The sequence below is a fragment of the Eubalaena glacialis genome, chromosome 16 (assembly GCF_028564815.1).
Source record: "Eubalaena glacialis isolate mEubGla1 chromosome 16, mEubGla1.1.hap2.+ XY, whole genome shotgun sequence".
NCBI classification, from domain to species: domain Eukaryota; kingdom Metazoa; phylum Chordata; class Mammalia; order Artiodactyla; family Balaenidae; genus Eubalaena; species Eubalaena glacialis.
The window spans coordinates 74,359,204-74,370,384 of record NC_083731.1 but is presented as its reverse complement, the minus strand read 5'-3'; the positions used below and the strand labels follow the sequence as shown (position 1 = coordinate 74,370,384).

The 11,181-nt window shown below is 42.6% G+C and overlaps 1 protein-coding gene across 1 annotated transcript in view; it reads left to right on the top strand.

Moving 5' to 3' along the window:
- Positions 1-5,428: 5,428 nt before the first annotated feature.
- The window catches only part of LOC133076383 (uncharacterized), a 13,475-nt gene continuing 7,722 nt past the window's right edge, over positions 5,429-11,181 (top strand). The window contains exons 1-2 of the mRNA XM_061170923.1: positions 5,429-5,552; positions 6,671-6,981. Coding sequence (XP_061026906.1) covers positions 5,429-5,552; positions 6,671-6,981 — 435 coding nt within the window. The remainder of the gene's footprint in view (positions 5,553-6,670; positions 6,982-11,181) is intronic.

The following is an 11,181-nucleotide window of genomic DNA, read 5'->3' as shown; positions in this document are numbered from 1 at the left end:
GCCTCCAGGACTGTGAGAAAAATAAATTTCTGTTGTTTAAGCTACCCGATGTGGTACTTTGTTATGGCTGCTCCAGCAAACTAATACAGTAGGGATTTCTGTTTTGTTTACTGCTTCATTCCAGCACTTAGAACAGTGTCTGGCATGTAGTAAACACAGTTATCAAATGAATGAGTGTTCTACTCCTAGAGTTTTAAATCAAAGCAGGAGAAAAGATCTCTACTTGCAGATTTTCTCTCTGTATATCTGTGGTTTCTATTCTTTTGCTCCTCTCCATCATATTTTTTATCCCAGGAGAGGTTTTGCTCTTACCTGCCCCTCCCATCTTCTTCCAGTGGAAGAAAGACTTCCTCACCGGCCTAGCCTCTGGAGGTTCTGTGTACATCACACTTTCTTCTGTGCAGTTCTTGGGATTTTTTGGTTTTGGTGGTTGGGGTAGATTGGGTTTTCCAAAGGTGGCCTTAACAAGACCCCTCATCCCATATTCTCTTCTAACACTGTGACCTCCCCAATGCCGCATCAAGAAGCAGAGTCTATCTCCTCCCCTTGAACCTGGGTGGATCTTTGGATTGCTTCAACCAACAAGGCACAGAGAAAGCGGTGCCATGTGACTGCTGAGCTGTCGTGTGCTGGAGCCCTTGCTGCCAGGGAGCCAATGATCTTGCACATTTTTCCCCAGCTCCACGCCCAGTGGAGTCATGTCAGTAGCCTGAAGACAGCCATGTGAGATTATTTATATTACAGAAGCCAGCAAATGCTTCAGTCACAATCATACACACACACCGAGCTGGTTGTTAAACATTTACCAGCAAGCCACCATTTCTGAGGCTAAATCATAAGTGGTACAGCTTCCCTGGGTTCTCCTTCTCTTAGTACATGTGCTCTTAAATCCTTGCCTCCATGCTGTGAAAAAGCCCAGGGCCCTGAAGAGGCCACATGTGGTGTTCTGGCTGACAGCTGAGGTCCCAGCTCCAGCGAGCATCAGTCACCATGATCCATGTGAATGAGGAAGCTTACTGATGACCACAATGCCAGCCACCATCTGTCTGTCTGCTGAGCCCAGTCAACCCCCAGATATAATAATAATAAATGATCATTGATGTTTTACACCACTTGGAGCAGTTGTGCAATTATAGATAATCTGAACAATGATACTTGCACTGCTCTTCACAAGGCATCATAAGAGGAATGAAAGTGCATCAGTTTCACATTGAAAAAAATATATCTGTTTTACATGATAAATCTTCATGCTCAGAGTAAGAGTCACTCATTCACTCATTTATTCAACAAATATTTATTGAGTGCTAATTAAGCGTCAAACCCTGCACTCACTCCGTTTTAAGGGTGGAGGAGCCCCCAGTATGCAAATGGAGAAAAAGTGGAAACAACCAAATACAAGTGTAGTGTGAAAGGCACTGCATTAGAAGTGTGTGTAGGGTCCACTGGGGAGGCACAAAGGAGAAAGGGGCCAACTCTTTTTTTAAAAAATTGTGTTGAAGTATAGAGTTGATTTACAATGTTGTGTTAATTAATTTCTGCTATACAGAAAAGTGACTCAGTTATACATATATACATTCTTTTTCATATTCTTTTCCATTATGGTTTGTCACAGGATATTGAATATAGTTCCCTGTGCTATACAGTAGGACCTTGTTGTTTATCCATCCTATATATAGTTTGCATCTGCTAATCCCAAACTCCCAATCCTTCCCTCCCTCATCCCCTCTCCCCCTTGGCAACCACAAGTCTTTTCTCTATGTCTGTGAGTCTGTTTCTATTTTGTAGATATATTCATTTGTGTCGTATTTTAGATTCCACACATAAGTGATATCACATATTTGTCTTTCTCTGTCTGGTTTACTTCATTTAGTATGATAATCTCTAGGTCCATCCATGTTGCTGCAAATGGCGTTATTTCATTCTTTTTTTATGGCTGAGTAGTATTCCACTGTATATATGTACCACATCTTCTTTATCCATTCATCTCTCGATGGACATTTCGGTTGTTTCCATGTCTTGGCTATTATAAATAGTGCTGCAGTGAACATTGGGATGCATGTATCTTTTCGAATTAGAGTTTTGTCCAGATATATGCCTAGGAGTGGGACTGCTGGATCATATGGTAACTCTATTTTTTGTTCTTTGAGGAACCTCCATACTGTTCTCCATAATGGCTGTACCAATTTACATTCCCACCAGCAGTGTAAGAGGGTTCAGAAAGGGACCAGCTCTTGATCGTTGATTGGATGTGCGCAGAAAGCGGGAGACAGTCGAGGAAGACTTCAGAAACGATGTCTGGGCTGAGTCCTGAAAGTGAGGCAGTTTCCCAGGTTATAGGTGGGGAGGGTTGCCCAGAGAGCAGCCCCACGAGAAGGAATGAAACCCTGGGATCCTGAAGCCCTTGTTTTGTGTGACTAGACAGCTCCCCAGGAATGCCAGACAGTTGCTGAAGAATTCTGAGTGAGCAAGTGGACACTGAGGCGTGTTGAGAAATAGAAGGCTGAAAAGATAGGTTGAGACCAGGTTATGAAGAGCCTGACTCTCTCCTGAAAAAGCTCTTGCTAAAATAAAGTTAAAATATTATTTAAAATCTATTGCAAATCAACAAATGACATCATGCTCAGTGAGAAAACACTCAGGGCCTACTATGTGCCTGTCGTGTCTTGTCACTGCACACATGACACGTGTTCTGATTGGTTGTCCCTTCTATTCTGACTGGTCAGGACCCTTGTCTAGTTTTTAAATATTTAAAAAATATCATCCCTGAAAACATGATCAGAGTCAAGAACAGGACAAAGGAGGTAGCGTTCACCATTTTGTGAAGGAAATCAAACAAGAGGTATAAATAATTAGGAAAAAAGGGGTAAAACCATCATTATCTGCAGATGATTTGACTTTATACCTTAAAAAAAAGAGAGGCAGAGAATCAACGTGAAATTTTAGAACTGATACTATTCAGAAAAAATAAGCGTAGAATGCCGGTTCTCTCCCCATGGATTTGTACAGTTAATGCAATCTGGAACAAAATTACCCCAGGATTTTCCCCCTGGGGAAACTTGATTAAATCGTCTTTGAAAAAGTAATCTGGAAAAATAAACATGTGAGGAAAGTAAGGAGCCTGGCCCCTGTCTCTGGTCTCAGGATTCCAGGCAAGGACAGCGAACGGGTTGCCAGGGCTGGAGCCCAAGTGGTAGGGATGGCAGCTATTTCTTGCCAGAGGCCAGGGCCTCAGAGAAAGGCGAACAGCCAGTGGGAGGAGGTGGGGTTTTGGGGGGAGAGCCTCTGCAGCTGGTGCTATGTCTTTCCCAGCCTTGACCCAGGCCCCGGGGATGCGGATACACTCCTGACTCAGCAGCTAGAACAGCGACCTGAGGACGGGTACTATTCCTTTTCCCCAAGCCCGCTCTAAGGCGCCAGCTAGAACTGAGTGGCAGGGCTGAGGCTGGAAGCCTTTCAGGGAGGAGGGAACCAGTCTCTCGGGGTGTGTCCTCACATCCTCCCCAGAACCCCTGGGACCGCTGAAACCGGGGCTCAAGGACACCCCAGTATTTTCCTGGAGCACCTGGGGTGGCTGCCCAGTTCCACAGGGCCCTTAGAATCTGAAAGTTTGACTGTCTTTTTTTTTTTTCTCCTAGACCCAGGAGTTTATTTATAAAATTGCAGTAAAATATATATAACATAAAATTGACCATCTTGACCATTTTTAAGTGCACAGTTTAGTGATGTTAAATACATTCACACTGTTGTGCAACCAACACCACCATCCATCTCCACAACTCTTTCCATCTTGCAAAACTGAAATGGTACCCATTAAACAGCGCCCCCATCCCTTCCTCCCCCCAGCCCCTGGCAACCACCATTCTGCTTTCTGTCTCTGTGAATGTGACTGCTCTAAATACCTCAGATAGATGGAATCATACAGAATTTGCGCTGTTGTGCCTGGCTTATTGCACTTAGTACAGTATCCTCAAGGTTCATCCAGGCTATAGCTTGAGTTGATTGTGTTTTCATTCTTCTCCTTCTATGAATTAGTTCGGGACTGAGATAGTTTGCTTCTCTTTTTTCTCAAATTATTATCTTCAGGAAAATTATAACGCTGAGAAAAGTCAAAAAGAAAATGAAAGTGTCTATTGAAAATGCTTTGTGATTCAGGTGGAAGTTGAAAGGAGGGTCCCTGATGGTTTCTCCCCAATTAGGAAGCCGTCAGGATTAGCAGATGGTAAATACAGGAAAAAATGACTCAGATAGAAGGGTAACATCAGAATGGAAAGTTCTCCAAGGAAAGCATGAAAAGAATGAGAATGGTTACACAGAACTAATTTGTTTGAGAATGACACACAATAAAAGACAGCCTTCTGCACAGTCTGAGGGAGGCCGGTGGGAACGAACACTTGGGAACAGGGGCGTCAGTGTTGGCTGGCTCCCTGATCGCTCATTATGTGGTGCACAAATCGGTCTTTGGCCGACTTTAATACCTCCCTTCAGCTCCATGGCTTCTGTCAAGAAGTCAGGCATACCCTCATTAACTCACAGACTCCTTTGTAATTAAACTCAAGCATACGCTCATTAACTCATTACTCTTTTGAATTAAATTTCCTTATGGGATACATTAGATTTTATAAAATAATCCTTTTACTCATAATGTCTGGCTTGGAGTGAGCACTACTTATTCAATGAATGATTGAACTCACTTTTACCAGCAGAGCCCCGTTAAGTAGGCCACCTCAAGGCTTATACGGAACAACATGCATAATAAAATTTATACTCTGAATTCAACTTGTAACTCAGTTGTACTAACACGTGACCTTTATTCACATGGCAATGATTGTAGTGGCCAAAAGCTTGGACTCTGGATTGCATTGCCTAAGTTCAAGTTCATTATACACTTGGTAGCTCGGTGACCTTAGGTAGTTACTTAATCTCTCTGTACCTCACTCTACTCATCTGTGAAATGGGGATAATAATAGCACCTACTTTGCTTTGGGCAGTATTTTCAACAGTGGTTTTCCACTCACTTCCAATAGTAGCTGCTTCCACTCTGTTGCTGATCTCTGGGCTGCCCCCCACGCCTGACCACCGCGTCTTGTTTTCAACTTTTCCCTCCTTCCATCACATTTGTAACTAATTCCCCATATTAAATTCCCTCTGTTTCCTTAAGTGATAAAACTGTTATTATTATTACTGACATCTAGCCTCCGAATCTCATAATCACTTTCCAAAGACTCCTGCTTTTTCAAAAAATTCCTCTATTTCTGTACTTAAAATATGTATCATCTGGTTTGGGAGAAAACAGTCCCTCTTTGCTGCATCTACAGGGGCACCTGGAAAAGCTACTGAGAGACCAGCCATGATTCCTTCCCTCACTGACCTCCTGGGAGGACGGCCCTATAATCCGAAGTTTAGTCTGTTTTGAGCCCTGGGCTAAAACATGCTCAAAAAGGGCTACTGTCCTTCTTCAGGCAGCCCCAGGCTACGACAGTGGGTCTGGGAGCCTGGAGGCTCTGTCCTCCCTGCTCACAGTCAGTCACCCCACTTCAACCTGCTCGGGGGAGGTGCGGCCAAACATTGCAGAGAAGATTCAAGTCACCTCACATGCCACTCTTTCCTCCAACAGGTTCCACCAACCCACCACGTGGTGTGAAGTCTTCAGCTTGGGTTCAGGGCTGGAGACTGGCACGGCCGGGACGATGGTGAGACAAGAGAGTCAAGACTGAAGGAGATGTCACCCTCAGGGCCACGCAAGTGCAGGGTCAGCGTGAAAAAGGAGCCCTTCCTTACGTTTTGTACAACAGGTGCCTCTCTGCCCCACCTGGTCTCACTCCTTTATACCATCCTTTTCCACGAGAACAACACAAAACTGAGAAGGTCAGGGTGGGAGGAGGCAGGACTTCCCTGGGTCCAGTGGTTAAGACTCCAGGCTTCCACTGCAGGGGGCGCGGGTTGGATCCCTGGTGGGGGAACTAAGATCCCACATGCCGTGCTTCACGGCCACAAAAAAAGAAAAAAAAAATGTTGGAGGAGGCCTTTAATGTCCTAGGACTCCCCTGCTTCTCCTCATGTGGTCCATGGAGACATAGCAGGGTCTTAAATGTAGATTCCTGGGCCCAAGCCCAGACTGACAGATTCAGAATCTTCGGGAGGTGGGGCAGGAATCTGCATATTAATAAAGAGCCTCAGGCACTTCTGATAAACTAACAGTGGAGAACTTCTTCTACTTGATGCTCACCTGTCACAGCATACCTTACCCAGCCTCCCAAAGCAGCCTGTTTCCGATCTAAAAAAAACAGCGGTTAGTCTATCACACTGGGCACAATTCCGTCTCCCTGTAACTTCCCTCTGTCTCAGATCCAGAGTCTGGAATGACACTGTATAGGTTTCAGCTCTTTTCTACATCTCAGTCCTCGAGCACCAAGGCATCTCTCGGGTCCTCGGCCCGCTTCAAGGACCTTAAGCCTCTTTAAATTAAATAGTCGGTGTTCAGTCGACACTTCCTCACAATCCGCCAGCACGTAGAGAGAGCAAGAAAGGAGAAGAGGCTGCCAGACACGCCTGCACCACCAGCTAAAGTTAAGGCCCTGAAATGGAATGTTTCCAGCACTAATTTACAACTCCACTAAATTATAACTTCGGCCCTGAATTTTAACAGCCCACCTTTCAAACGCTTCCCGAGGTTGCGCTGCTGCCCCCTTCCGGCGCTGGGAAGTACTGCGGGCTGTAGAAGCTGGCGATGGGGTTGCGCTTTCCCCACACGTGGGAGTGGGAACGCGAGGTAATCCGTCCCTCCCAGGGAAAGCCAGGAGTTGCTGTCCTGCAGCAGGCGAGAAATCCGAGGCGAGAAACAGAGAAAGGAAGCATGCGGTGGGGAGTTGGGGGACCCGCAAGCGAAGAGAAGACCTGGAAGATGTAGACCTGGACCACCCCGAACCCACAGTGGCCCAGTTCTGCCCGGTTCTGGATCTGGCTCTTTCGTCAGCTCAGAAGGTGAGTTGGGACAGCCCTGTGCAGCCTTTCAAGTTGGAGAGAGAATCCTAGTAGATGGTTTCTCGGAGTCAGGGGAAGATGACAATGTGCTGATTTGTGCTTCCTGGAAAGAAAATAACTACATTATGAAAGTGCTTTTCTTAATTGTGCAGAGGGAAAGAAAACATTCATCTTCACTGAGTCTAAGGGAAATGGTTTTTCCCGTGGAAAGAATAGTTGTAAAGGAACAATGAACTTCAGAGTGAAAGGAGGTTGTGCTGGGCTCTTAGAAACATCTTGGTAACTACAGGTCAGTGAGGAGGGATCCCCTATTGGGTCTCTGAGCAGGTGGCTTTGACGTGGTCATTATAAAAGTGTGGTAGAGCTCAGAGGAAGTACATTTTCCATTTCACAGGGACCGAATAGTGAAGGACACGTAGGGAAGTGGTGGGGTCACTCTGGCACACAGATACGCAGTTACCTCCACGGAATTCATGTAGGATGGAATAGTTCGGAGGGGAAATGGAGCAGAGGCTACATAAAGAGCTACAGATAATAAAGGATTTGTGTCCTGAGTACCCAAAGCATTTGTTGGAAATATTCAACAATTCTGGTTAACATCTGCCTTTGGAGGAACAGGTATGGAGGTGATTAATGTTTAGCATTTAATGTTATTCAAAACCAAGTGATGAGCTGGGGTTCCTGTCACATCTAATTTAGGAATAAACAGTGTAATTTACCAAGTCAATCACTAAAAACCACACTCACCAAGTCAAAGATGTGCTCAGATTGGAGCTTTGAGGTGAAAATAAGTAATGCTAAGTACTGTCGAAGTGCTAAGTGTTAAGAAAAACTTAGGTGTCTACAGATACAGTCTCGCTGTGGAATTAGGACACAAACCAGAGGTTTAAGATAAAGTAGTATTTTATAAAATTGAACACTGAAACTGGGAATGTTAGTTATAACAGGGTCAAACTCAGAATTACTGGCATTTTGGACTAGCTAACGCCTTGTCGTGGGGTGCTGCCCTGTTCCTTGCAGGGTATTTAGCGGCATCCCTCGTCTCCGTGTGCTAGTCACTAACCAAGTCATGACAATCAAAACTGTCCCCAGACATTGCCAGCTGTCCCCTGAGAGGCAAAATTACCCCTGGTTGCTTACCACTGAGATACACCAATTGGACTGAAAAGTGAAAGTGTGTGAAGAATTGTCATTCAGCAACTGTTATCAGTTAATTCCCTATTATCAGTTAATGCCCTTTATTATCACTAAACTTCTAGAGGAGGACACACCAGGGGCTATTATCACTACTCTTATTGATGCAGAAACAAATGAGAGACAAACAATCCCGTCACTGTCATACCCAAGTCACCATTTATTTCCACTGGAGAGAAGGGGCTGCCCAGCCCACTCCCCCAATCTCTTCCTGTTTCAGATTTCTACCAAACAGGGAAACTTTCTACCCAGCAAGAAACATATTCATTTTCTTAGTACTTGGAAAGTTTAGAAATTGCCTAAAATGGTCCTTACCACCATAATTATCATGGATCTACTCTATTGAGCATCTGTTGTGAATGAGGGGCCCACCCTCTCTTAGAAGAGCTTCCATGTGAAAGGGCCAGGGGGAGCGGGTGATTCAGTTTTGTGAATTTTGCATGTTTTCAGCATAATAGTGAATAGATCTTTCATAGCGTATTTTTGTTTGGTTGGTTTTTTTTACCTTTTGACCCCCTTCACCCATTTCTCACTTCTGCGCACTCCTCTGCCCCGACACCTGCCACCTCTGGCAACCACCAATCTGTTCTCTGAATCTATGAGCTTGTGGGGTTTTGTTGTTGTTGTTGTTGGAGATTCCACGTATAGATCATATCGTATTTGTCTTTCTCTGTCTGACTTATTTCACTTAATGGCCTTGAAAAAGTTCATCCCTGTTGTCACAAATGGCAAGATTTCCTTCTTTTTTATGGCTGAATAATATTCTGTTTTTATATACCACAATTTCTTTATCCATTCATCCATCGATGGACTCTTCGGTTGTTTCTACATCTTGGCTTTTATAAATAATGCTACGATGAACATGGGGGTGCATATATCTTTTTGAGTTAGTGTTTTTGTTTTCTTCAGATAAATACCTGGAAGTGGAATTGTTGGATTGTATGGGAATTCTATTTTTAATTTTTTGAGGAAACTCCATACTGTTTTCCACACTGGCTCCACCAATTTACATTCCAGCCAACAGCGTATGAGAGTTGCCTTTTCTCCACATCCTCGCTAACACTTGTTATTTCTTGTCTTTTTGATAATACCCATTCTGACAGGTGTGAGGTGATATCTCATTGTGGTTTTGATTTTCATTTCCCTGATGATTAATGATGTTGCACATCATTTCATGTACCTGTTGGCCATCTCCATGTCTTCTTTGGAAAATGCCTATTCAAATCTACCCACTTTTTAATCATATTGTTTGTTTTTTGCTATTGAGTTGTATGAGTTCCTTATATATTTTGGATATTAACCCCTTCTCAGATATATGATTTGCAAATATTTTCTCCCATTCTGTAGGTTACCTTTTCCTTTTGTTGATGGTTTCCTTTGCTGTGCAGAAGCTTTTAGTTTGATGCAGTCCCACTTATTTATTTTTGCTTTTGTTGCTTTTACTTTTGGTGTCAGATCCAAAAAATCATTGACAACACCTATGTCAAGGAGCTTACCACCTAAGTTTTCTTCTAGGAGTTATATAGTCTCAGGTCTTACATTCAAGTCTTTTATCCATTTTGAATTAATTTTTGTGTATGATGTAAAATAGTGGTCTAGTTTCATTCTTTTGCAAGTGGCTGTCCAGTTTTCCCAACACCATTTATTGAAGAGACTGTCCTTTCCCCATTGTATATTCTTGGTTCTTTTGTCATAAATTAATTGACAATATATGAAACAATAAATCCCACTGGAAAGGTAGTATACAGTAAAAGTAGTGGATTAATCCCTTATAGAGCTAGTATGAAGGTTAAAAGACAAAAGTGGTAAAAATAACTATGATTAGAATAATTACTTAAGGGATGCACAAAGTAAAAAGACCTAAAATGTGACATCTAAAACAAAACTTGCAGGGGAGAGTAAAAATGTTGAGCTTTAGAATGCAATCAAACTTAGGTTATCGACTTAAAATAGACTGTTATAGATACAAATTGTTATATGTAAGCCTCATGGTAACCACAAAGCAAAAACCTATAGTAAATACTTAAAAGATAAAGAGAAAGGAATATAAGCATACCACTAAAGAAAGTCTTCAAACCACAAAGCAAGAGAGCAAGAGAAGAGGAAGGAATGGAGGGACTACAAAACTGTCAGAAAACAATGAACAACATGACAATAAGTGTATACCTATCATAGCATATTTGAATCTGTAAATTCACACAGTGAGTTCTGTGAATAAAAAAGCAGATTTACTATTATTTTCTCAAATTGCAGCTTTTTTGTGGGTTTGGCACTCAAAACATATTTATTTTTGCTTTGAATTGAAATAAATCCATTATCAAAGGTCATAAAAAGTAATTCACAAAGGGGGACATTAACCAGGAAACAATCAGTGAAAGAATGTGCAATATCACTGGTAATCCAAAATGTAAACTAAAATAATCATTAACTTTCATTTTTGCTTATGAAAGTAATTAAAATGATCTAGTCTTCCTAACACCCAATGCTGGCTGTGGTGTGGTGAAACTGGCACTTTCATATATTGGCTAGTGACACTGTAAATGGATACAAGTCCTTTGGAAATTAATTTTACCTCAAAAACCAAAAAAAAATGCTCATGCTTATTAATTCAGTAATCTCATAGCAAATTATTTATTCTAATGGAAAGATATATCTCTTGGGATTAGTCAAAATAGTGAGAAATTGTAAGTAAATAACCAACAATAAGGTATAGGTTGGGTATAGTGTGATGTATCCTGCTCTGTAGAATGTGATATTGATAGAAGTGTTAAAGTGATGGTTACAAAGACCACACAGTTACAGAAAGAATTCTTGTGTCAAAACGCGAAAGAAAAAAAAAAAAGGGAATTCCCTGGCAGTCCAGTGGTTAGGACTCGGCGCTTTCACTGCCGTGGCCCGTGTTCAGTCCTTGGTCGGGGAACTAAGATCCCACAAGCTGCGCAGCACGGCCCCCCCCCAAAAAATGTGAAGTGTTAATTTAATGTGCCCTATGAGTACAACCATCTA